Below are 25,795 nucleotides of genomic sequence, written 5' to 3'. Positions count from 1 at the left end.
ACTAAAACTAACTACTCATCATTCAAATACAAACCTAAATTCAAATGATTAATGAGGGGTGAATGAACAGTCAAATCTGAATGACATTACTTCAGCAAGCAACAGAGGTAAGCAGCCTCCTGACACAAACATCAATTAAACTTATTGTAAAGAAACAGACCTAATAGAAGTATCACCTTTAGAGAACTCTCTTTTTCTTTGTTTTTTAAACCAGTCTTATTAGCCATCCCAATGCTCAAATGTTTTCCTTTTCCAGCTGAGGGCATCAATGTTCAATCTACTAACAAGCACACATATACTCGCAGTCACTAAAGTACAGTGGAGAAGTAAAACCGAAATTTATTCTTTTTATACACTGCAAGGCAATAGATGTTCAAGATTCTATTTAATGATTTTACCTGTACTACATATTCAATGCTGGAGAATTGAGGCAAAAGTTCAGCTGGCTGATTCATTTCAGATATGCCAGCATAAGTAGGGGGAAACTGCAAATAAAAACACAGAAATTAAATATAAATAAAAGATTACAATTTCTACAAAAGCGGAAAAAAAAGGACTTCTTTTCAACAGATATTCACTATTGCTGTGATTAAAAAAATCTCAATGCAGTGTCTGAAGATACAGTTGCACACTCCTGCTCTTGCTGTCAATTTCAGTTTGCAAATATAATTTGAAAAATCAAGATTTTCATTTCACCTTGTGAAAAGTATTTTCTATATGTTGAATGTTTTATTTTCTTACCTGGTTTCTCTGGTAACAAAAGTTGCAAGCCCAGAGTTTTGCTCGATAATCCACTTGGCTATAAAAATACAATAGGAAAAGTTTATATAGCATAATCAATTCATTTTCCTCCACTGCCCCTAGAATACTTTTCTTTAAAATTTTAAAAAACACATTGACTTTGAAAAAGCTTCCTTCTAATATACTGTCTCCTAAACACCCTCATTACAAACTGAAAATAAGTGGAGCATTACACAGATATATCAGCCAAATTACTGTGTTTAGGGAAAAGGAATGGTCTTCAGGAAAAAGATGCAAATAAGAATGTAAAAATACAGGCTTCACGCCTATCTTAGAGCCTTTGGCAAATCTCTTTAACTCTACTTTCGTATTTTTCATCTTTTTCTGCCTCTGTCTATTAGTTGTCATGGTGTGGGACTATCCTGAATATACACTATGCCCTAAAAAACCAGGTTCCAACATAACAGTTATCTCTATAACAAAAACAACATTGTTTTCAATTGATGAGTCTACCTCCTTTTGCCTACATTTTTATTAGTATTCAGTTTAAATAAAAAAATGTAAATTCTATCTTCATGCCACAGAGATATCTTAACAAAGTCCTAATGACATCTTAAGGGAAAGTCAACTTAATAGTTCTCAATATGCACTTCCTGCTATTACATCTTCTCCTGTCTACAAGAGCAAATCTTCAGATAAGTCCCAGCATGCTGTAAACAAAACACAGATCTATTGCTATCTAATTATCTTTACCAGTTATACAGGCTGCAAATTACCTAGCCCAAAGTGCCACAAAGGCTTCAAAAGTCTCCCCAAATTGAGTCTCCAATCACCCTTGCAGGGGGAAATAAAATCCAGTCATGACTTGCATACACAATACAGAAAAAAAGTACACAGTTCCCTGTAATGTTGGCATCTGTCTGACCCTTTACAAGTTTGTCTTCTCACTGGTTTTCTTCCAGCCCTCAATAAAAGATAATGCTTCTGAAAAAGTTAACTGCAACTAGCCACTGCAGCTGTTTAATACTGAAACACAATTATACATCTGCTCTGAAGTTGTTTTTTCTCCCAAGCAGGGACAAGTTATTCGTAACATTAAATTTGCATCTACATCTGATGTTCTCTGACATCATATCTAATCTCTATCATTCAGGACCCTTCCCATGCCTATCAAACTCCAACTTAGAAATCATTCTGTTTCTTTTCCATACTTCTATGACAGGAATGACATATGAAACACCTCCTCTGCTTCCAACCCAAACTTACCCATGACTAGTCCACAATCATTTGAGCTTGTGCCAATATCACTCTTAAGCTTAAACAGCTTTCCATCCTCTTTTGTGCCTACTTCTGATGTTATCTGTCTATCACCTTCTGCTTTGGTAAATTAAACCAGATAACCTGCTTTGGTCCACAAATGAACTAAGGTCAGTAATAAATGTAGTTTATTTCACTTGGAAATTAAACTATATCAGGGTCCAACTGTTCAAAAGATACAGTATTGTAACTTTTTACCCAAGTCATTTTCAAGAGGCAAAATGAAAGAGTATACTAACTCCCAAGATGTATAGTTCCAGAAAAATAACATACCTAATCAATAGTAAGAACATTGAAACTACTCACTAAATGAAAGCTATGTTTTAGGTATATATGTTACATATGCAAATCTATGTGCAGAACCTTCTAAGATCTGTAAGTCTGTGCTGTATAATGATGTGAGGAGTACTTGAATTTCCATACGCCAGATCTTTCACACAGTTCAGCTATCACTGTCCTCAAGATTCTAAGGCCAAGTACTGGAGTAACACATGCATTAGGTTTACCATAAGGGATTCAGAACAGCTCGGCACGTGGTCCTACTGCACAACACTGGCTCATACTGGATAGGAGGCAAGTCTGGCCGTTCCTTCAGTGGCGTGAAGAGGGCAGCCACCGGGACTACCATTCTTGTAGCTTCAAGACGACTTGAAGGCCAAACATTCCAGCTGAATCTAACTCCATCTCTGTCCTCATTCTGCTGGATAAATTCCAGGAAGGTTGTCATGGTCAACTTCTCCCTTTATCACTAAAATAAAATCATAACTGTTAACAGAATGTTGACATGCAAATATTTTTATCCACTAAATGCTGAATGCACTTAATGACAGTCACACATTCAAATACTGTAACTGAGTTACAGTCAATAAAACACTGAGAAACACTGAGAAGAGCTTCTTAAATCCTAAAAGCAATGAGCAGAACTCTAAGGGAAAACAAAATTTGTTTTCTAACTTTATTTTTGGTATCTCATGATGCAGTCTACATGCAAACATAAAGAAATAACAACATGATATTCCTACAGCAAAGCTAGCAAATAACTTTGTAAGAAATACAAGTGCCATATTCCAATACATTATCTACAAAGAAGCACTTTTCAACAATTCTTTGAATTCAAATTTACCATTTTGGGCATTGACCTAAGGCTTTCAAAATTTTCTGCTACGATTATTTACAAGCTGGAGGATGGGGGAGCACAGACACATCTGAAAAGCTCAACAGGTACCTGCGAATATCTGGGAAAGTTAGCAAGGAGCGCTCCCTCCCCCCAATCCCAAACTCCTCAGCTATAGACACACTGTTTCCTGACTATCTGCTGCATGCTAGTACCTTTTACAGTACACATAGCACAGGTTTTTCCAAGAACTACAATATCTAAACTCACACTGCTTAATAATTAAGGATTTAAGCCTCCATGAAACACCTAAGAGGAAGTAGTAATACTCCTTGATCTCAATTTATACTGTACAAAGTTAATGAACAGCTATTAGAAACACTGGAACCCTCCTGAACTGGGATTTAAATCAGGAATTCTCACAAGCACATTAATATTCTTAGTCCTGCCATTACAGACACTACAAGAGACTCCTAGAAACTCTCAATTTATCAAAACCTACCTCTATCAAAATTACACTGGCACTGCACCTTTAGCTTCTATGACAGCTAAAAACTTTCCAAGTTATTTTAAATTACAGGCTAACTTAATGGTTTTATTTTAATCCTGACTTTTAAGAAAACAGATTAACAAAATACACAAAGCAAAGGGAAGTGCTGCATTTCACAGTTAATATCCTTAGGAAATAATCAACTCCCAATATTTTAATGGGCATGTCTTACTGATCTTAGGAGCAAATCTGCTCCTATCTAGACATGTCATGGCAATTACAACACAGGGAGCATGAGGGACTTTGTGCATAAGAGCACTTCCACCATTGCTTTTACTCAAACTTCTGCAAAGCCATTGGGCAGGGGACAAAACTGAGCAAAAGAGAAAATATCTGAAAGTTGTAATTACTACAGAAAAATCAGAGACAGAAATTAACTCAGCTAAGAGAGGAAAGAACAGCCTGGCATTTGAAGAGAATATAGAATTTAAGAAATTTCTCTCCTAATAAATCAAAATCCATCCATGTTTTGTAAAAAATTGGAAGGAACATTATCTCTGAAAAATGGGGTACTGATGGAAGAATCTGCATGAGGCAACTATCTCCACTATAACCACAAACTAAACAATCTGTCCATCTAAAAATTATTTCCTGAGAAGACAGAGAAAATTGCAACTTAAGGCTATTTCACCCATTCTGTAGCATCAGCTACAGAGTTCACCAAATCCAGCTCCAAACACTGCAACGTGTCACACTTTCTGTACTGGACTTCAAAGCATTTTCTCCACATTTTATTCTACGTTTGAAATGGCTGTACCTGGATATTACTTTCACCACTCAGTTACTGCTCCTTAAAGGGCAACGTACAAACACCAGTGTGCACTGAGTAATCATGTGCACACACATACATAAAGGATTTGTTGGATTTACTGAGTTAAATACTGTTATTTTCTAGTAAAGTATGGATTTCCTATTAGGAAGGCAAAAGTGGCTAATAATCAAGTTCTCCTCCACCTTTTCTTCCATTCTTTTCAAGAGTCAATAATGTTTACCTCTTGGTCTGACAAATTACACTCAGTACCATTGTTATAGCTATGCAGACACATTTTCTGGGATGGGTGTGGAGATGCATTATACAAGAACAGCAAACCCTCCTGGCCTACAGGGTACACAACAAATTTCGGACACCTGAATGCCACAAAATACACACTGCTCACCTCAGAAAACCACAGAGAAGGGATTTTCGGAACAGCTGAATAGCAACAGTTCCCACATTGGAGTGGCACTGCTTTACTTTTGCTGTAGATTACGATATCCAGAAAAAAACAGAAGTCCTTTGCTGGCTTGCTTCCTCCCTCCCACTACTAAGGCTGAATGTACCTGCACCACGACAATCTCAACTGTGTCTCACAAAAGAAGCCACTCTTGAATTGCATTGAGAGTCAATTGTTGACTATCAGCACCTTTAAACATTTATACATCACAGGTAAACGTGTCCCAATATAGAATATCCCAGAAATAATATCCCCTAATCTTTGCATGCATATACAAACAAAATCAAAACATTTCTCTCTACGGCATTGTAAGAGTTCCAGCACAGACAGACTGAAGTCCCTCATAGGACCATGTGTTTAAATACCACTAAATGAGTACAGTTCATTGCACACTTTTCTTACAACACACCTATTCTTTCCGTTTATTATGCACTAACAGCCCGGTAAAAGAGATTAATAATAAACCTTTAATTAATTTTTTATGCCCAAATCACATATCAGATACAAACCTATTTCAGTTCCAAGGAGGAACTAAAATATACGAGTAGAATGGTTTAAATAGTTATCTAAAGTAAGGTGCTGACAACATTTTCACCATTCAGACGCAGTCATCCTCCAAATCTGCTTTCCCAGACCTCTCGCTGAGAACTTTTTTTTTTAAACAACCAGGGTGTATCATAACCTACCTAAATTAAAAAATAAACACGTACTCAAAAGAAGCAGGGCCTGCATTTCTTGTAGCTTTATCTACACGGCAAGGCACCCCCGTCAGTGGCACAGCGGCGTAGGTACAGCAGAACTCCGGGACAGGAGCACCACAGGCGCTGCCGGCGAGAGCCGCCCTTTAGCCCCGGCCGTGCAAAGGCCGTGCCGCGCCGGCCCTACCCGAGCGCCGGCAGCCCCGGGGGCTGCTGGCGGCCGCTCGCCCAGCCCCGACCCGGCGGGCGCTCTCCGCCGCACGGGAAGGGCGCTCGCACCCCCGGCCCGGGAGGCCGCGGACAGTGCTAACCAGCCGCCGGCGGTAGCCCCCGACCCTCAGGCCGCCGGGGGCCCCGAGAGCAGTTTCGGGCACCCGGGGACACCCCACTGCCAAGAAGGGGACGCGGGGAGCTCCCACCACGCTCGCTCCAGGCCCGGCAGCCGTGCGGGGCCCCGCGGCCCCGGGTGCCCCCCGTGCCTCCCAGCGCGGGGAGCGGGGCTGCCGCCTCTCCGCGCCGCGGCACCCCAGCTCCGCCGGCTCGGGCTCCCCGCGCCCTGCGCTGCCGCCTCAGCCCTGCCCTGCCCGCTCACCCGCGTCCCGGCCGCCGCCGCCGCTCCCGCTGTGCTCGCTCTCCCCGCCCGCTCGCTCGCAGCCGCCCCGGCGCTGCCGACGCATCAACATGGCTGATGGGAGAGTCCGCGCCACGTCAAGGGGCAGAGAGCGGGGGCGGGCTGAGCTCCGCCGCTCCCCCGCCCCCGGGGCACCCCGCCGGCGCCCCACCGGCCTCCCCGGCCAGCGCGGCGGGGCCGGCCTCAGCCATCGCACAGCTCTGATCGTCGCTTCGCCGCCTTGACGGTTCCTGCTCGCGTGTGTGTGTTCTCTGCCCTGTTTGGCTTTCTTCTAAAGGTCGGTCGTCTGCATCTCGATCCCAAATCCGTTCAGGAAAAAAGGCGTCCTGACCACGGGGAGCAGTTTTGCTTTCTCTCCCCGCCGGCAGCGCTCGGCTCCCCCGTGCTGCGCCTGTGCCCGCGGGTACCGGAGCTGCTCTATCCGCTGCTGCTCTGTCCGGCATGGAATTTCTCCGGGCCGAAACAGCCGCGCTTCCGGGAGTCCTTGAGCTCACCCTGCTTGTTCCCATCTTCCACCATGTGTACTTACGGCAACTTTTTAATCAGGAAGATTGTTTGCGTGTTTCTTCTGAGTGCCTGGGAAAAAAAAATACATTGAAATTATATTCCTGGTGGGTTTTAGCCTGAAACAATCCTATATCTCGTATTTAATAAACATTTAATACATGTTTGTTTACTGTCTGTACAATAACTATCACATAGCCATTACTGTATGGGTTTGTCCGGGTTTTTTGTTAGTGTGGTCAGCTTTTTATCCCAAACGCAAGTTATAGTGACTCTTCGGTTTCAGGAATTATTTTTAATAAGCCGGTCATGAAAGGCCAGAACAGTAACTTCTATCTTTCCTGATACATCTTAGTGCAACTAATTCAGACATGGGGGAGGACTGAAAAACATTCTGCTGACTGACTGCCATATCCTCCTTCAATGCAACTTGGAAAACATTCTGTGACCACCAACCAAATACAAATGACTAAAACAACCTTATTCTCTTTTCTAATATGTCAAATGTGATTATGATAGAATTTCTTTGCCATTACTATCTCCAGTATGGTTTACCAGTCCTCTTCAGTCTAAAAACATGAATAGGTAAACAACAGCGGAATTTATGGGAGGGATTTTTAATTTCCTCATCCACAAATCTCACTGCCGTTTGTGGGAGTGTTAAGCTTGCCAATGACATGTAACATCCTCACTCTGAACACAAAAGAGGAAAAAAAAAGAAGACCAATCCCAGAACATGCCGAACATCAAACAGATGCACAGAAGGTGACTCAGTGTGATAACTTCAAAAGTATTCAAATACCTTGTGAAATATTTTCAGAAAATTACCTTGAAAAGAGGCAAGTCCTGAAGTAGGACTGCAGGATATGAACTGTATAAATGAGAAAAAGATAAAACTGACATGTAAAGACACTCAAAGGGCAAGAAGGGAAAACAGGAAAGTATACTACTCTGAAAGTTCACTACAAATAAAAGATATTCAGTATTTTTAATTAGTCTTTAGCTCTAAGCACAATCCAGGGCTCTAAACTTAAAGAAAAGTCTTGCAGCTGTTACGATGATGCAAACCACAGAGAAAATCAAGGAGAAAGAAAAAAGTAGAACAGAAAATACATATATACTCATTATATGAAAATATTTTGTTAGCTGCCCATACCATATTAGAATGTAGATTGAAAGCATTTTAATTTTTCATAATGCAGAATTTATGTGGGGGGTTTTTGGGTTTGCTTGGGTTTTTTAGCCAACAGGGAATATCCGTTAATGCAGCTCACCCTTTCTTTGGAAAAGTACTCTTCCTTAATACCTAAGCAGTTGAGGAGAAAGAATATACATTTCCAGTTTCATCATCTTCTTTCTCCACTGAGTCATATTTGCTACCATTGCATCAGCATTGTTGGTAAGACATGTTAGGAACAATTTTATTACCTGTTGAAGACTATCTGTAATAATTAAAAATATGTTGCTTTATTTAAAAAGTATCAACAAAAAGTTCCAGAAAAGGTAATCTAAACATAGAAATTATATTTAAAGTGTATTTATATCTGTGCATTCTCTTTCTGTTCATAGTTCTTGACTTTACAACAAATAGGAAAAATAAGTTCTGAATATTACTAAAGTATTAGAAATGAACTTTTTATAGCTGGACTCACCAAAGTTTTTATCTTGATCATCAGTCAGCCTTTCCAGAGTTATCACTGTAGTCTTAAGCAGGTTTTATTTCTAGTGGTGTCTGCAATTGCTGCATACTCAACTCGGACATTAGATCCGGGTTTCAGAAATAAAACTCCCTGGTACACGTAGGTGCTTTTGGAAACACCCTAAAACAAACAAAAGCCATTGGAGAGGAGGAGTTAAGGCAGGTGTTTATTTAGAACTGCTAAAATACAGATGTGCAGGGGATTAAAAAAAAAAGCATTGCTTTTTTTTGAACTTACGTTAGAAGTATCTAAAACTACTGTGATATAGTAGATCTAAACTGACTTTGCTGCAGAATAGGAAAGATAATATACTGATTGACATTTTGCGTAACAGGAATAATACACAGTGTAAATGATTACAGCATCATCCTTCCGCTTTTTTATCCTACGTGAAAAACAATGCCCCTTTGTGGAAATGCTACCTTGCTTTCTGGCATGTGGGTGCTCCCACATAATAGTTTTCAGATAAACCAATACAGCAACAACTCAGACATTGACCCTTCCAGAATCGGAACTCCATGTAAATTTATAACCATTAACTTTTATGTAACTGACTTTAACCACAGATCTCAAAGCATTTCAAGGAAGGGACAAGTATTATGAATACTGGGTATTCACAGGTAAAATAAGAGAGTACTAATGGGTGAGCTTTGAAGAACCTCTTGTATTAGAATAATGGCACAGGGCCTAATGAAAGAAGTCATTAAAGGTTTACACCTCTTCACCACAAAAATAGGCCTAGTTTGATAGGCAGTGAATTGGCAAACCCCTTTCTGCCACTGCTCTTTGGCCAAATTTCTTTTATTCTCCTCCGGTGGTTTCCAGGGCAGCCAAGATGCCCGGAGCAGGTGGCGACTCCTCAGAGCGCAAGGCCAGGGCTCCCGCATCGGGGCGCACGGCTCGCCCGCCGCCCGCGCGCCGCCCGGCCCCGCCCCGCCGCTCTCGCGAGAGCTGCGGCAGCCGGGCGGGCTCTGCCGCCGGGGCGGCGCGGCCATGGATTCGGGTGTGGAGGAGTTGATGCCGCGGCTGCTGCCTGTGGGCGACTGTGACCTGGCCGAGGACTTCGACCCCACCGTGCCTCCCAGGACGCCCCAGGAATATCTGAAGCGCGTCCAGTGAGTGGCGGGGCGGACGTGCCGGGGCCGGCCCGTCACCTCCCCGCGAGAGCGGCGCGGCCGCCGGTGCTGCCCGGGCCGGGCTTCGTGTCGGGGCGCGCCGCGGCGGCCGTGCGGTGCTACCCTCGGCCGGTATAGTCGGTGTTTTACACACCTGCAGGAGGGGCAGGTACCGACCTCTTTCCTCCCGTGACCGGTGACAGGACTCGAGGAAACGGCATGAAGCCGTGTCTGGGGAGGTTTAGGCTGGATGTCAGGAAAAGGTTCTTCACCCAGAGGGTGGTTGAGTACTGGAACAGGCTCCCCAGGGACGTGGTCACAGCACCAAGCCCGACAGTTCGAGAAACATTTGGATAGCGCTCTCGAGCACAGGGTGTGATTTCTGGGGTGTCTTGTGCAAGGATTTGGACTCAATTGGTCCCTCCATGATTTTATGAGTATTTCAGAGACATCCGGCATATATTGACCTGTTACAGGAAAGAAAAAATGCAGCCCACTTGATTCTGTCTTGTAGGATTGAAGCAGCTCGATGTCCTGACGTGGTCGTGGCACAGATAGATCCAAGAAAATTGAAAAAGAAGCAGACAGTAAACATTTCAGTAAGTTTGAGAGCTTTTACACGTTTTGAGATGGAAAAAAAAAGGAGAAAGGTGTTACTATAATGATGTTTGTATTAATTTTGGGGAGTCATTGGCATAACTAAATAGCACTGCTAGATTCTAAAAGCATCTACAGAATTAAATGTCTGTGTTTGAAGAAACCCCTGCTCAGCTGCTGGGTAACAGTAGTCTTTTTAACTGATTAAATTGATAATCCCCATACTATTTGATATACAGCAGACTATTTTACTGTCTGAGGAAATCAAATGTTGCATTGAATTTTACAATTATTTTATCATAAAACCTGCATAAATTTTAGAAGAAAGGTATCTCCATACCTGTGTTTGGGTTTAAGTCTCTATCTAGCATAAGGGTAGTAAGTGCAGCTAAGTTTTACTTAAGTTAGATTAAATTCTAGCACCACTTCTTTCCTTCTGGAAGGAATATTTTATTGGAATTTCCTTACTGTTGAAGCAGATTTTTCTGTTGTTGCATTGCCCTGCCAGCTTGGTTTTTAATCTACTTTCAAATAGTTCAAGAGACCAAGTTTGCCTTTCTCCAATGAAAACGATGTAACCTGAGATTTCACTACTAGATTACTCAAACTTTCTAGTACTGGCATGACCTTGTAACTTCTGTAGCCATTCTCTTCATCTGTCTCATCTGTGTAGTGGTATTCTTAAACACTTGTAGAAATATTTTAATTTGTTTAATAATTCTTTCATGCTAATCTTTAAAGAGGTTATATCTACTTAACTATCAGACTTAATTTCCTAGATGGTTTTGTGGTCTTCTGTCTTCCTCAACTTACTATCTTGACAAGCAGAATGCCTAAGATTGATCCCATCTGTCCCAGATAAGGCAACAGCATCCTGCTTTTTATGAGCAGGGAGATTAAAGCAGATCAATTGCTGAAAGGAAGACCTTAAGTAATTCTTTGACAATGTATTTTGAACATTTAGTTTTTCTTCGTATGTACATATGAGAAGAGTCAAACAGTATGTTTTATCTAAACCAAATTCTTAACTCAATCTTGGATGTGGTCATGAAATTACCTTTCTTAGATGAAGATTTAAAGGATATTGTTTAGCTGACAGTAAACATTTACTGATTCTCTTGTTCTTAAGGATTCTTCTTATAAAGCTCTCTTTACATTATAATTATTGCCAGTGTTTTCTCAGCTTTCCGGATGTCAGCCTGCTCCTGAAGGATACTCTCCAACGCTCAAGTGGCAGCAGCAGCAAGTGGCCAATTTCTCAGCTGTTCGTCAGGTACAAGATAGTCTGTGAGGAGTCTGGCACGGTCTAGATAGAACATACCTGTGCTTTACAGGGGGCAATTTTACGTCTGGTATAGAAATGTTATGATTTTGTAGCAGGATAGATGTTTATAGGCAAGTTTTAAGTTCTTGAAAGCTAATTGAGCATATACTGTGTGGCTTTTAAACCTCTGATAAAACTCTTGAGAGTCATGTTTAAGAAATTATCCTTCAACAAAAATGTGTCAGTATTTAGATTAAATGATATGGCATAGTTGAGGAAGGACAAAAACCCCTATGATGTTATGCAGTTATATTAAAACCTAGTGCTAGCAGGAAATGTTCTGCCAAACTCAACATTAACTGAGAACCAAGTGGATTCTAACCCATCAGGAGATTCATAAAGCCCATTTACACAGTCCATTTAGGAATCTGTTGATAGAGGTGGCAACCCATTATGAAGAGAAATACTGAATTGGTAAAACATATTTGTAAGGTTGTAGAGTTAGCACAGACTTTAATCTTTCATGACACATTTGCACCCTGCTTGAAATAACACAAGAACAGAAAATTAAGCAGTCTCAAAGGGTAAAGGTTGTAAGTTCAGCTAAGACTTACTAAAGTTTTAAACTGAAGAAGGGTCGAATTAGATTAGATATACAGAAGAATTTTTTTACACTGGGGGTGGTGAAACACTGGCACAGGTTGCCTAGAGAGGGGTAGATGCCCCATTGCTCAAAACACTAAAGGTCAGGTTGGATGGGGCTCTGAGCCTGATCTAGTTGAAGATGTCCCTGCCCATGGATGAGGGGTTGGACTAGATGGCCTGTGAAGGTACCTTCCAACCCAAATCTTTTTATGATTCTACTATTCTCTACACGTAGTTCAAACAGGGTGAAATGGAAAATATAAGATGTAGGTAGAGATCATTTGTTATTTCAGTGCTGCAGACAGCATGTTTACAGTGCATTGGTGCTGCACTGTAGGAGTATCTCAAGCACTGAGGTGGGACCAACTGAGCTGGAGCTGCTCTACCACTGAACTCTGCATGAGCTCATATACCATGTGTTTTTCAGGGAGGAAAATTAGTGAAGGAGCAGATCTGTACTACTGCATCTACATTGTAAACAGTAACTGAGCTAGCCCATTTCTGCAAGGGATCACATTGCATCCTGTGTATTAGGCATAATCTAAGGTTTTAGCAAAACTAAGGAGACTGACATCTAAAGGCTTATTCACTGTATAGGTATTCTTTTATGCTCAAATCAATTGTCTTCTCATCTGTGCCAGAATTAACACTGTGAAGATGAGACTATCCTAAAAAGTATTTAAAACCAGAAAAGAGCGTCAGAATTCACTTGTTCAACCACTGCATCAGCTGCTGTTTCTTAGAGCGTTTTTAGTGGTCTTTTATACAGCTACAGTAACAACTGGAGTGGGAGAAAAATTTCTACAGAACAGTTAGAGCTCTCTACAAGTAACTGTCAAGCAGGCCAATCTGTCTTAACACAGGATTCCTGCCAGGTAGAAGAAATGTGCTAAGAAAGCACATTTGCCTTCATTAAAACAATTCTGTAGACCTCTGATACAGATACAGACCACTGCTGGAAATAGGACATTGCCTTTATGTGTGCTTTTGGATTAAATCAAAGTGGGTTTTTTCTTAAGATTGTTCTAACCAGAAAAGTCTAGAAGACTATTAAAGCTTACTACCTCAGCTTAACCTTATGTAATAGACTTCAAAATGCCTTCAGCTTTAACTTCCAAAAACCCAGCATGAGCATCGTAATTACATTTCTGCTAAGAGGCATGGGAAATACTTAGCCAGTTGTGCTGGCTCTAAATCCACTAATTTATAGAAAGTCATAAAATATATTTTTCATACATTTTAAGAATAATGAAAAGCTTTTATGGTTAGGATAAAATAACTGCAGAGTTAACTGTGATTTAGCTTTGTTTTAATTACTCAGAGCCTGAACAAGCACAGGAATCACTGGCGGTCACAACATTTGGACAGCAATGTTACTATGGTGAGTAGAATTCATAACAGCGCTCTGTGGTTTGCTTTCGCAGTTATTAAATCCACGGTTAATCTTGCTTTATAGTTTCATGTAACAATTTATGAGTATTATCAAGTCTTTTCGCCAGTGTCTTCAAGATAACAGTATCACACGGTTTTAATTTATTTTTATTTACTTCAGCCAAAACCAGAGGATGAAGAAGGCTGGAAGAAATTCTGCCTGGGTGAAAGAGTATACTCAGAAATAGATGCACTATCTGATAATGAAAATTTAGGAATTGATTACATGAAGGTGAGTATAGGACTTCTATTTAATTTTCAGCAGCGATTTTCTAGACTAACTGCCAGAAACAATCCTCTGTTTATTACCACTTTGTGCTAAATAGAAAGTAGGAGGCTCTGGTGAGCCCAGCAAGTCCCATTTTACATTCTTTTTAAGCAGACACTAAGTGAAGCAGAAAATAAGTCTATGTCTTCAGTCAAAATTTGAAGCATTTCTTCATCCGTTATCAGCTGAAGTCACTACTTTGTTCTCACTGAACCGAATGGAAGCTTTCTTCGTAGTCTGCTTTAGTGTTTTGTTGCACAGTGATACGTGCTTACCTTCCTCATACGTGTTACCCTACAAACATGTTCTTCACTGCATCATTTTGAAAAAACAAAACTTTAACAAATAACAGTAGAAGCAAGGTGCTCTGATACTTCACTGGACCTTCAACTTTCTTGAAGATACTTTTCTAATAAATTTCAAAGCTCAGAACAGACTTCAAAATCACTGCAAGTGTCTGAACATCAAATTAAAATCTTAGTATGTTCTAAATTAAACAAAAATGTTTGTGATAATGGTTGCATTTTCCAACTTGATTTCTTTCAGGTGGGCTTTCCCCCTTTGTTAAGTATTGTAAGCAGGATGAATCAGGTGAGCCTACCTTTTAGAATCATATCGTGACATTGCCTAAATCATTATTTCTCATATTCTGTCTGTTGCAGAAGGCTTATCTATTTTTCTTTGCCTAGACAATTCTTTATTACAAATTCTATTAACTGTACACTTAGAAAGAAAACATGTATTCATTATCTCACATTCAGCTACAAATAACTTTACTAGCAAAGATTTTTCATGACTAGTTCTGAAAGTATTTTGTTGTTGTAATTTCTCTATAGCACATTTAATGTTTGAATTTTTGCTGAATGCCCCAACAGGTGCTTTACAATGTTTTAAAATTTCTCATTTAGTGTTTTAAGTGCAGTCCTTCAATTTGTTTGTGAAATTCTATGTACATTGCAAAGCTAGAAGAATCACACATTTCCTTTACTACATTTCCTACTTGCCACCATTATATACAACCAACCAGTCAGTGCAATGTCTCTTTCCTAATCTGTAGCTACTTATCCATAACTTTTCACTTACACAGAAACTTAATTCATTTCATAGAAAATTCTTTCCAAAAAGTGGTACTTTAACACTTACTTTACTCTTATATGTAACTTCAACCTGGAATAAATACTGTAGAGTAGAAATACTTTTTCTATAATAAAATCCTTCAGCTAGAAGGGCAGCAAAGCAAAACATTGCAGATACTGTATTGTCTCTTTCTTGTTCCTCTTTTGAAGGCAACAGTAACCAGTGTCTTAGAATACCTGATAAGCTGGTTTGGAGAGAAAAAATTTACTCCAGAACTGGTAATTTTTAATTTATTCTAACTACTTGCACATGAATGCATTAAACAAAGAATAAATTGTTTGCAGTTTTCTATTATTTTAATTTTCTAAAGAGTTCTCTAGATGGTTGTATCATATTCTTATTTTCAAAACATTCTTGATTAGATACTAAAATGAGTATTCACAGTTGTTTTCGGAAGGCTAAAATTACAAAACATAACAGATACAGACATAAAAAGTACTGCCCAAACCCCCTCCCATTTGTATCACTTGCCACACTAACTTAAGCCACGAGACTCAATTAGTACCAACATTTAGGAGAGGAGAAAGACCGCAGCAGCTTTGGTTCTGTCAGGGTGCTGCACACTATTTACCAACACCTCCAATTACAGTGTGCTGGCAAAGACACATGGAATCTTTCCACATGCAGCACAGACCAGAAAGCTTAGCTGCATTCACGTGGTGACAAATGAATCCTACTAAGAACTCCTGAGTAACAGGCTACATTGGCATGGAGTTTGGCCACAACTAGACTGACTATCTGCGTAATGGCATCATATCTACAGAAGACCTTGGTGGATGCAGCTCATCTCCTTCAGTACCACAAAGCAAAAGAGTAATGAAAAATTACATGACGCTTAGCATAGTTTCACTATTTTTTTTCAGTCACTTCAAGGCCTTTCATGTTCTGTCCTTTCCTGTGTAGGACTGTTTTCTTTTTAACCAGTATGTTGCAGAGGATGTGTACGTTGACCTTTAGTTTAGTCCCACAATGAAGGCCACTAGACACTGCAATTAAATTAAGAAATTAGACTGGTAGCAGAAATTAAGTTTGTAAGAACGCAGTAGAATTCAGTGATGTAAAACTCAAAAGGACATGTTTTCACAGTTCAGATCTTAAAGCAGATCTAACCACTAATTCCACAACGATCTGAGTTCACACATTCAGTCTTCAGGAATGTTTCTTCACTGATTGTGAAGTTAAAAATTAATAGCCAAGTAATAATGTTTAGATATTACTAAAATAATCCTTCCTTCGGACTGTAATAGTGGCAGCTGTAATAATTTATACCTTGGCCAGCATTCCAAAAAAATGCCAGGAACCCAGGAGTAGTACTCACAAGAATCTTACCTAGAGACACAAAACTCTCTACCAATTAGTGTCTAATGCGGTTTTCAAAATTCAATTATGGCATATAGCACTTGAATGTAATTTTGTTTTGAGACCTACACTCCAGTCCTGCTCTGTATAACATGAATTGCTTGAATCTTCAAGGAAATGCTCAAAATTAACATTTTGTTACTTGAATCCTCACAGGGTAGATGGCTTTATGCACTGTTGGCATGCCTTGAAAAACCTTTGCTACCTGAAGCTCACTCTCTTATTCGACAGCTGGCAAGACGATGCTCAGAAGTCAGGGTACTGGAGGTAAAGATTTAATATAACTGTGCAAAGAACTTGGTGAGTTTAGCAGGTAAGGAGGATCATTTTTCAGAAGTCTTAATAATTTATTTTTCATGTCCTAAGTTTGCTTGAGAATGAAGGGAAGACTACAAATACATACAACTGGCATCTAATAGCTTCTCTATTTGACACAGGTAACAAAAGAATTGTTGTAATATTAATCTCTTTTCCAGGAGAGCAAGAATGAAGAACAAATATCAGCTCTGAACTTGATAATCTGCTTAGTTAGCAGGTAATACAAATTATACACCTAAACCAGTAATGTATGTCCAGCATAAATGTGTGATTATTTGTACTTAACCTAAATCCTTTTAAAAGTGAAAGTCTAAAAGTACTCTGGGCCAATGCAGCAAATACACTTAGCTAAAATGACTTAAGATAAACCTAAGAGTAAAGTAAGCTTATTCCTTTCTTCAGATGAGCCCCCTGAACCATAAAGCCATAATTATGATAGCGACACTAAAAGATGAGCTAGAAAGCAATGGGTCAGACAACTTGAAGTGAGGAATATGTTGCATACTGGAGATTTCTTACCATATTCCACTTCATTCCTAGGTACTTCGATCAACGGGACCTGGCTGACGAGCCTTCCTAGGCTGTTTTGAGAACATCCAGTATTTTGCATTGCCATAGTACAAACAGCATTATCAGAGTTAGCAGCAAGACACTGCACTGTCCAGACCTGAAGTACTACACAGTCCCTTCAGAACACTCTCATGCTAATGCATTTGGGACAGCTGTGAATAACTTTAGCTGAGTTTTAGCTGAGATTGTCAGTGTCTCCAATACCATCACCACCATCATTGTAAAGTGGTAATTGAGGTGTCCAGCATCATCTCTCAAGCTCTTGTCTTGGTAAACTACATTCTTGGTTAGGAACTTCTACAATCTGAGTAATCTATGCACACTGCTATTAGGTGAAGTCTGAGATTACATTACAAATTATTATTCTTTTTCTAACAGACTTATTGAGGGCTTTTTAAATAAAACTAAAGGATTTTAAAGACTGTTCCTAAACATTGTGTGTTTTCTCACTCTATATTATTTAACAGCAACCTTACTATAGAAATCTGTACAGTTAGGGCTGAATGTGTTTTTTCAAGTTTTGGTGCCTGAGCTCTAGCACTGCTTAGCAGCTCAACTATAGCCAGCACGTTACTGAAACAATTGTTTTAGTAAAATGTAAACATTACTACTTCTTGAGTAGTAATACCATTTTTAGTAAACAGTTGCAGAAACCAGTGAAAATTACATACCTGTATTCAATGCTTTTAGAAGCATTTATTAACAGAATGAACAAATTTATTTTCTCTATGGTTATCTTGTCAAATGCATTGCCTTGCTTATTTATATATAATATGGAGTGCTTTGCCAAGAGGATCAACATCTAACTGGTACATAGATGACCCTCTAGTTCCAATAGTCTTCAACAATTAAAAGAACTATGCATTCAGCTGATAGCAGCAGTATTAACAGTATTAAATGACATCTGATTTCTGTGCATTGTACAATTAAAATCCCCCTCCTCATAATTTAAAATAATAATTAGCCATAACCAGTTATTGATACATCATTAATATGTCTTTGAATGATTGGCATTCTTGCCTGTGGAATGGTAGTCTTAGGCATCAAGTGAACAACCAAAGTGAATGACAATAACAGAATGTTAATTCTGGAGATGCAAGTAACAGATTTTGCACATGTTGAGTGTCTACCCCACTGTAAGTGCCTAAACGGGACGACATTGAAATGTCTATCTACTAGACATACAGTGTGAATTATTTCTAGTCTCTTTAGTAACATTTTCAACATGTTAAAAGCAGGATGAATTGGCAGCTGAAGAACCTATGAAATGCAAGAATACTACCTAGCTACTTCTCCAGTCCTACAACTCCAAACAAAACTTATATAGGTGAATAACCACCATCCTCCTCTGAATTGTCAGGGTAAGAACCCGGGGTTTTCAATCAAACTGCAAATCCCCACTGAGTACCATACTACTGTAGTTACTTTTACCTCTGCTAGTTCTGTAAAAAGCTGGACAGCATTTGGCTGGTTCAAATTTTGCTCTACATGTTTCCAAGAACTGTTAAATTATTCAGCTACAGCTAATCTGAACTAGCATTCACAGTACCTGAAAAGATAAGAACTTAGTCACACCTTAAGATCAAGCATAATAAAACCCTGGTTATCGTATTCATAATCTCTAGCTAGACAGCTTGTGACAGCTTTCTAGAAAAGGCTTGAGCCACGATAAGCTTCAGATTTTTCCTAGAACTTTGGAGAACAGTTCCACTGTTCTTGCCCACCATGCAACTGTACAACATACACTTCTCCAATCATAGAAGGTAAATTTATATCAAAAGTGCTATTTTAACAAACCAGCTTTTCTAATTTTTCAGCCCATTATTTACTGGTCTCAAAAACAGAAACCCAATCTACCACAAGGCATTCTCACACTTCTGAATAAACACTGTTTCTATTATGATGCATTTGAAGATAAGTAAAAGGCCTGAACCTGCCAACAAAAAAGTCTTATGGCAAAACTTACTAGAAGTTTTAACAAGATGCTTTCATGCTTACCTAAAGCAAGATACGTATTGTTATGCAAATCTTGTAACGAGTAGTATCTAGCAAATCCCAGTGTCCTGAGGAGATTCTTTATAGCTTCTTTGAGGCCTAACGATCTTCCTGCACACACTCATTACAGAAGTGAACCGTAGCTAGCAATTAAAAACAACTACATTAATATTGAGTTTATGCGCAACATGGTAGAACAAGCTTCCTTCTTTGGCCAGTATAGACAACCTCAGGCATAAAATCATTCTGACACAAGGAACAGCAGCTAATTTTAGGGACATAGGAGAAACTGTCAAACTATGTAAAAACAAGTTCTCTTGTACTGCCCCAGACTACATTCCTACAAAGATCTCCACCGAACATCTTTAATGAATGCTGTTGGCTCACGTGCTAATGGCTCCATCAAAGAAACACAAAAGCAGTCGCTTCCTCCCAGTTCACAGTGAATGGGGAAAGGTAGAAGTTGGTCATTCATTTTGGGCAACACAACACAACACACATTAGTTTCTTATTCAAATTTAGTCTTGGTCAGGATTTTTCTCTGTTCTCAAACTCCACCTCTGGTCTTCCAGGCTCTCTTGGTAATTGAAATGTTTAGCTGAAAACTTACAGAGCACACAGTTTTTACCATGTGGACATTATTACTTTGGTATAGAATAAAATTCATACCAAGACATAAGCATAGTGTTAAGTTATTTTGATGAGCATTTATTATATATTTTGGAATTGTGCTGCACACTGCTATAATTTACATGTTATATACAAGACTGAGGCAAGATACTGAATCCACACACAAAGGCTTTTTGAAGTAGATAGCCAGATTCGAATGTGCTCTACATCTTCTGTATCATCACCTGAAATTTACCTGCAAGAAAAGCAGCGTAAGATCACATTATTACCATTAGAGTTATTTCTCCAAGTAATTATTCTCTTGTAATAATTTTTTTCAAATAAATGGTAAGGAACATTTCCATCTTACGGTTTAATTGTAAGCCACTGAGCCATTATTTAAATTTAGCATTTAAATTTTAACTCCACACTGAACAGGTTTTCTCTTTTCTTTTTTTTTTGGTAAGTTAACCACGTCCCAGGTCACAGAAGTTTTTTCAGCTAAACGTAAAATTTGTGCAGTCTGTGGAAAATTTTTAATTGAGCAGCTTAGGTAGTTACAATGGTCTTCACTTACTAACATTTTTAATGACTCCTATAGAGAGAGATCTTCACTTGTGCAAATAACCTTCTGGACACACATCCTTATGCATTTGATGCTTCCAAATGTAAGTACAACTTTTTTGTTTTGCTTTCCACTCAACATCATGGAGGCTTATCCTCTGTCAGCATTTTCTAAATACTAAAGGATTTAGTGGCAAGCCATATCCTGAAGTTCACATGGACTCAGCTCTGAACTTGATTATCTGCTTAGTTAGCAGGTAATACAAATTATACACCTAAACCAGTAATGCATGTCCAGCATAAATGTGTGATTATTTTTACTTAACCTAAATCCTTTTAAAAGTGAAAGTCTAAAAGTTCAAACAAATCCCGCCTTGAAAAATGCTTATAACAACAACTCAGTTAGGAAAGTTACCAAGTGAGCTAATAATTGAATATTCCAAGTATTCATTACTTATTATATATATATTATACTTACATGCAGGCATTGATGAAACTTCAGCTGTTACAATACTCTTTATTCCCAGATTTGATAGCCCTCCTCTGATTAGTCCACAGGTGAATGCTAAATACTAAATACAAAGTTGCACTTCAAATAAGTGTCAACAGTGAAGCTTGTTGATAAAGATTAAAACTAAGTACTCAAGAACACAACTTAATACTTGGACCAGAAAACCATGGGGGTTTTGTTACCATGCTTGAGAGACTTTGTCAGGTCTCTAGTAGATGAAAGCTCCAATATTTGGCAGAGTGGAGCTCACTACAAAGATTGTTCTCATTAGAGGCACTATTTTGAGTCACTTTCTATTTCCATTAAACCTGTAGGAACTTAATATCCTTAAAACAATTATTCCCAAGACTTGGCTGAAATTAGCAACTGGTACTAAAGTCAACAAAGGAGAAACAGTCCAAGGCAGCATTCTTGCACAGGCCATCCCTTAGAATAAAAAGGCCCGCAGATATTTAAAATATGTGTTGCAAAACAGAAGGAACATTTCACCAAACACAAAAAAAAAATCCCAAGGACAGTAGCCAATTGTGAGGACTAAGATCAAGAATTAAGAAACCACAAAATAGAACTGAGTCCCATTTCTTAATCCACCTGAACCAAAGTGCTCTATGATAGGTTCTGTAGAGGCACTGATTTTACTTACCTGAACTATTACCCTAACTCAGCATCTGCACTGAAAACTATTTTTAATTGGTGGACTATCTTTCTGAACATTCACATCATCTCAGAAGCTTGTTTTAGGTAACAAATAGCATCTCCCAAATGTGTTTTGGGAATTCTAAACAAAGTTTCTGAAAACACATGCTTTCCCAAGAGAAAGAATTTGTGTGACAGTGGCAAACAAGCTTTTACCGTGAAGTAATTCAAATGTAACAGCAGCAAGTCTCACAACAACCACAACCATTTTTCAAACTATAAATCAAATCCACTGTTCTGAAACAAGGTGCCTTTCTAAAAAGCACACAGGTTTTGAAGACTTATCTTTAGCTGCCCTTTTGAAGAGTTTGTATCTATTAAATTACAAAATTTAAGTTTATTATTAATAGATAAAGGTAATTCAAATCAAACTGGTAGACCCCCCACATATGAAATAGAAGGGTACCTTTGGTGCGTGTTCTAAATACTGCTTTCCTGCAGACATTTGTGTCAAGAGACGAAATTTATTGTCTTGAAGGACATAAATACCCTGTTTAAAAAAAAAAATTGGGGGTTTTAGTTAAACGTGCAGTAATACAGAATCAACATTTTCTGTGAATGAATTTGACTTGTAGATAAAATATATAACGATCTCACGCTGAAAAACAAAATTTTAGATTAAGGCATATGTAATTTAAGTTCAAATTTGATTCTTTACTTACAAGAAATATCAAAAGAAAATATACGTGACTGTGAGTATACAAAAAAAACCCTAGATGATAATATGATCAGCTAACCCTAAAAAATGTTAATGCACATTTCTTCTTGGAAGAGTCCTTCTGGTGATCAGAAAAAATAGTTCCATACTAGAAAGTCTTTAGTAATATATCAAATGCATACTGATTTTTACATTCAAATCTCAATCTTCATAGGGTTTTGCAAGCCTCTATTCTGATTCTGAAATTCAGTGGGAATTATTTTTCTTAATAGCAGTACAGGCAACAACACCCAGCAGACAATCAAAGTAAAAGTCTGGCTTTTTCTACAATACAATTTTGTGCAACAATATGCATCTTAATAAATTAAGTATAAATACAGAATAGCTTTATCTACACCTGCCATTGTAATTTCCCTGCTACTGACTGTGCTACTTTGGAATTTCGTAAGCCTTGAACTTAAATTAAGGCTGTATATACAATTAAGACCTTAAGTTCAACACTGCAGCTTTCTTTGAATCAAAACCCCAGATTTCTACGGTAATTATTATTACTTGATAAACAAGTCATTGAAAAATATAAAAAAAAAATATTTTATTTGGCATAATCCTTGTACAAATTCTCTTCTTCCTAATTTGACACAAGAGACAAATGGCCATAAGAAAACCAAGTCATTCAATAGGAAAAAGATTTTTTACTCTAGTACAATGGCTCCTTAAGTTATTTTGATCTGGCTTTAAGAACTGTGGCTGTTGATATAGGAAAGCACATGGATACAGCGCAATGTCACCAACAAGCAAATTTGAGAAGTTTCTCAGCTGTTTCTTAATACAAGTATTTTCAATAGAGGACAACTGTCTCAACTGCTGAAAACTCTTACTATTCTTCAAAGTAAAAAAATCATGGCAGCCATTCTATTTAGATGTTAAGACAGTAACATCACTTTTTCACCAGTTTTTTAGTAACATTTATTAGGAGATAGGACAGGAATGATTACAGTCGATTAACATTTAAACAAGAACTTTTTAATCTTTCTGTAATTCTGCAACAGTGCATATGAAATTCAAAGCATTTAGTATTTTCAAACAGGGTGGCAATAAAGACATCGCAGGCAATTACTAAATTGTATTCTAAAGCTACATGGTAATATGAATATTGAAAACCACACTTTTTAAACAAAACAAATATGGAATATTTTGGGTTTCTTATCTAGTTATTCTAGACCAAGAAAAACAAAAAATGCGCTAGCAACTCAAAACTCTCACCGATCTTCTAAGTTAAATATTATTCTGCATCATCAGTACCTGGTGATTAGTCCTTAGGTTATCTATTTGTTTTTTGAATACAGTTGTCCAAAAATCTTTGCAAATGAACTTCATAATGTCTAATTCATCCTTGAACCTGGCAGTGTCTTTTGTAAACCTAAGAGATAAGTGAGAAATATATCAATAACATAACCTGACCAATTAAACAGAGAAATAATTTTTAAATGGTACCGTACAACATAATTTTTGAGGTTATTATAGAAATTAGTTTTCCAACCATCATACAGTATCATTCTAGCTTCCCTGTGCATTCATCAAGTATTTTAACTTAAGAGCAACACGGTATTATCTTAGTACCTGCAGTATGATAGCAGAATAAATTGTTTTAATTCCATGATTATTAAACACAATTGACATTCAGAAAGGTGGAAAGTGCTCCATCAGTTTTATCTTCAACAAAATATCTAAATAGAAGATAAACAAAATGCTCACGCCTATACTGCTCCTTGGAAGGAGTCCTTCAAATATGCAAAAGAGCTCTAACATAGGAACAAACATGTAAAACTTGTTCCCATTTTTCAGAAGGGATCCTTTTCTCTTGCTTATTTCAGATTTCTCTCCCTTTATCCCCCTTGAGGGTCTTTATATTTTTGCTCAACAAAAGCATGACTTCAGAAGCTCAAGTTTCCACACGACCTCGGAACGAGGGCGCTGGAGTTGCATCGCGGGTCCCCAAAGGGCCCGAACTGCTCAGTCGCGACGTTGCAAGGACTCAGGGCACTTCACAAAACCGAAACGGAGTAACAGCCAATCATAAAATTATGCTTAAGTAGTAAATCAGAAAGAGAATAAAGTCATAAAATGTACCAGAAGCAAGAAACATGCATAAGCCTACACAAAGCAAAAATTAAAGACAATTTTAAGTATTAAAAGTAACCATACACCCTGACTCGGTTTTCATGACGGGAAGCACTAGGAAAACAACACACTCTAAAACTGTCTCGTGATACGCAAACACAAGTCGCCACAAGAATGAGATACGAAAAGAGGAGATGCCAGAACAACTGATGATAGGAGGAACGCACTCTGTCCACCCAAAGCACCACACTTTGCCCGGGCAGGTCTGCTTTACCGGCGAGGTGAAAGCCCCGAGAACGAGCAGCGCCCGCCGGCTGCGGGAGCGGGACGGGGGCGCTGCCAGGGCCCGGCGGGGACTCACCTCTCGATGAGCCCCTGCCCGACGCGGAAGCCCATGCTCTCCAGCTTGGTGGTGCAGCGCCCGTTCTCCTGCAAGACATAAGGCGCCGCCGCCGCAGCGTCAGCCCCGGCCGCTGCCGGGCGGCCCCGGGGCGGCCCCGGCCCCACTCACCCCTTCGCCCTGCTCTGCGGCGCGGTACAGCCCCGCCACCATCTCGCTGTGCAGCAGCAGGAACAGCGCCTCGTCCGCCATCGCCGGGGCCGCCGCCCCTTGCGGGCGGGACCAGACACCCGCGGAAGCTCCCGGCCGAGGCGCGGCTGCTCAGCAATGCCGGTCGGGCCGGTTCTCCCCTGCCGGGGACGTGCTGGGAAAGGGGCTCGCGCGTTAAGGCTCTGCAGAGTCCGCGAAGCTGGGCGGCTCAGCCAGCCCAGCGTCCTGAGCGAGGGCCAGAGCCGGGGATCAAACGCGCCCCTCCTGCGGAGCTGCCCCGCCCACCCTACTGCTGGAGCGTATGTCACTGCCTTCAAGAGCACCCGTGCCTTCCCCTGCCCGCCGCAGGGAGCCACAGAGCGGCACCGGCTACTGCGGCGGAAGAGCGTGGTTTAAAGCCTCGCCACCGCCCCGGGCGCCATAAATAACGCGCCGTACGGAGCTTCCCTGCCACGCCGCTCCGGGCGGGATGTGAGGGCAGGACCGCCACCCCAGCCGGCGTCAAGTAACGCCCCCGCCTATTGGCTCGCCGAGCACGGCCCCCTCTGGTAGCGTAGCGGTGATTGGCCCCCGCCCGAGGCCCGAGCGTGCCGGCTCCTCGGCCCCATTGAGAGTGGGAAAGCAGGATAGGTCCCAGGTGGGTGGGAACAAGCGGCTTTCTGATTAGGCTACAAGGAAATGACGTTTAAGTTCTTATTAACTCTGTGTCACGTCACTCCGGCGGCCCCTTTCATTGATTCGTCGGCAGAGCCTTCCTCTAGTTGGGCAGCCGGGATGCCAGTCTGCCTCTGGGCCCTGTGATTGGTGAGCGCTTTCGGCGATCCCCCGGGGGGCGTGCCCTTTCCTCTCGTGCCCGATGATTGGCGGTCAGAGGGGGCCGCCAGGCTGCGATTGGCTGCGCCGTCCCGGCCCGCGGCC

The 25,795-nt window shown here is 40.0% G+C and overlaps 3 protein-coding genes across 4 annotated transcripts in view; 1 reads left to right on the top strand and 2 right to left on the bottom strand.

Moving 5' to 3' along the window:
* Positions 1-6,310, bottom strand: part of SEC23A (Sec23 homolog A, COPII coat complex component) — a 28,508-nt gene extending 22,198 nt beyond the window's left edge. The window contains exons 1-4 of one of the 2 annotated variants that reach the window (XM_032110709.1): positions 6,227-6,310; positions 2,565-2,806; positions 742-799; positions 399-485 (exon numbers count right to left, since the gene is read on the bottom strand). In XM_032110709.1, coding sequence (XP_031966600.1) covers positions 399-485; positions 742-799; positions 2,565-2,785 — 366 coding nt within the window. In that variant the 5' untranslated portion in view covers positions 2,786-2,806; positions 6,227-6,310. Of the gene's footprint in view, positions 1-398; positions 486-741; positions 800-2,564; positions 2,807-6,226 lie in introns of those variants that run through there. The other variant, XM_032110710.1, reaches the window with a different exon arrangement.
* A 1,195-nt stretch (positions 6,311-7,505) lies between these two features.
* Positions 7,506-17,605, top strand: GEMIN2 (gem nuclear organelle associated protein 2). Its single transcript, XM_032112042.1, is given in 12 exon segments — positions 7,506-7,534; positions 9,179-9,365; positions 9,367-9,584; positions 10,099-10,183; positions 11,365-11,454; positions 13,412-13,471; positions 13,643-13,753; positions 14,336-14,380; positions 15,076-15,144; positions 16,442-16,552; positions 16,762-16,820; positions 17,144-17,605. Coding segments are annotated over 12 exon segments (1,104 nt in total). The 3' UTR covers positions 17,184-17,605.
* Positions 17,606-19,850: 2,245 nt separating this feature from the next.
* Positions 19,851-25,538, bottom strand: TRAPPC6B (trafficking protein particle complex 6B). The gene is made up of 6 exons (XM_032110712.1): positions 24,839-25,538; positions 24,689-24,756; positions 23,509-23,626; positions 21,955-22,038; positions 20,820-20,913; positions 19,851-20,033 (listed from the first exon to the last, which is right to left on the bottom strand). The coding sequence occupies exons 1-6, from the start codon at positions 24,917-24,919 to the stop codon at positions 20,002-20,004; spliced, it is 477 nt and encodes a 158-aa protein (XP_031966603.1). The 5' UTR covers positions 24,920-25,538; the 3' UTR covers positions 19,851-20,001.
* Between the last annotated feature and the right edge of the window lie 257 nt (positions 25,539-25,795).

This window comes from Corvus moneduloides, chromosome 6, assembly GCF_009650955.1.
Source record: "Corvus moneduloides isolate bCorMon1 chromosome 6, bCorMon1.pri, whole genome shotgun sequence".
NCBI classification, from domain to species: Eukaryota; Metazoa; Chordata; class Aves; order Passeriformes; family Corvidae; genus Corvus; species Corvus moneduloides.
This window is presented reverse-complemented; position numbering and strand designations above follow the sequence as displayed.

Excerpts from the sequence above, each read along its gene's own strand:
- TRAPPC6B (XM_032110712.1), bottom strand. The coding sequence starts at position 24,919 with ATGGCGGACGAGGCGCTGTTCCTGCTGCTGCACAGCGAGATGGTGGCG. Across the intron at positions 20,914-21,954 it reads ATTTAGAACACGCACCAAAG|TATTTAGCATTCACCTGTGG; the intron begins GTACCCTTCTAT and ends CTTTGTATTTAG. Across the intron at positions 20,034-20,819 it reads AGTTTCATCAATGCCTGCAT|GTAAATTTCAGGTGATGATA; the intron begins GTAAGTATAATA and ends CTTTTCTTGCAG.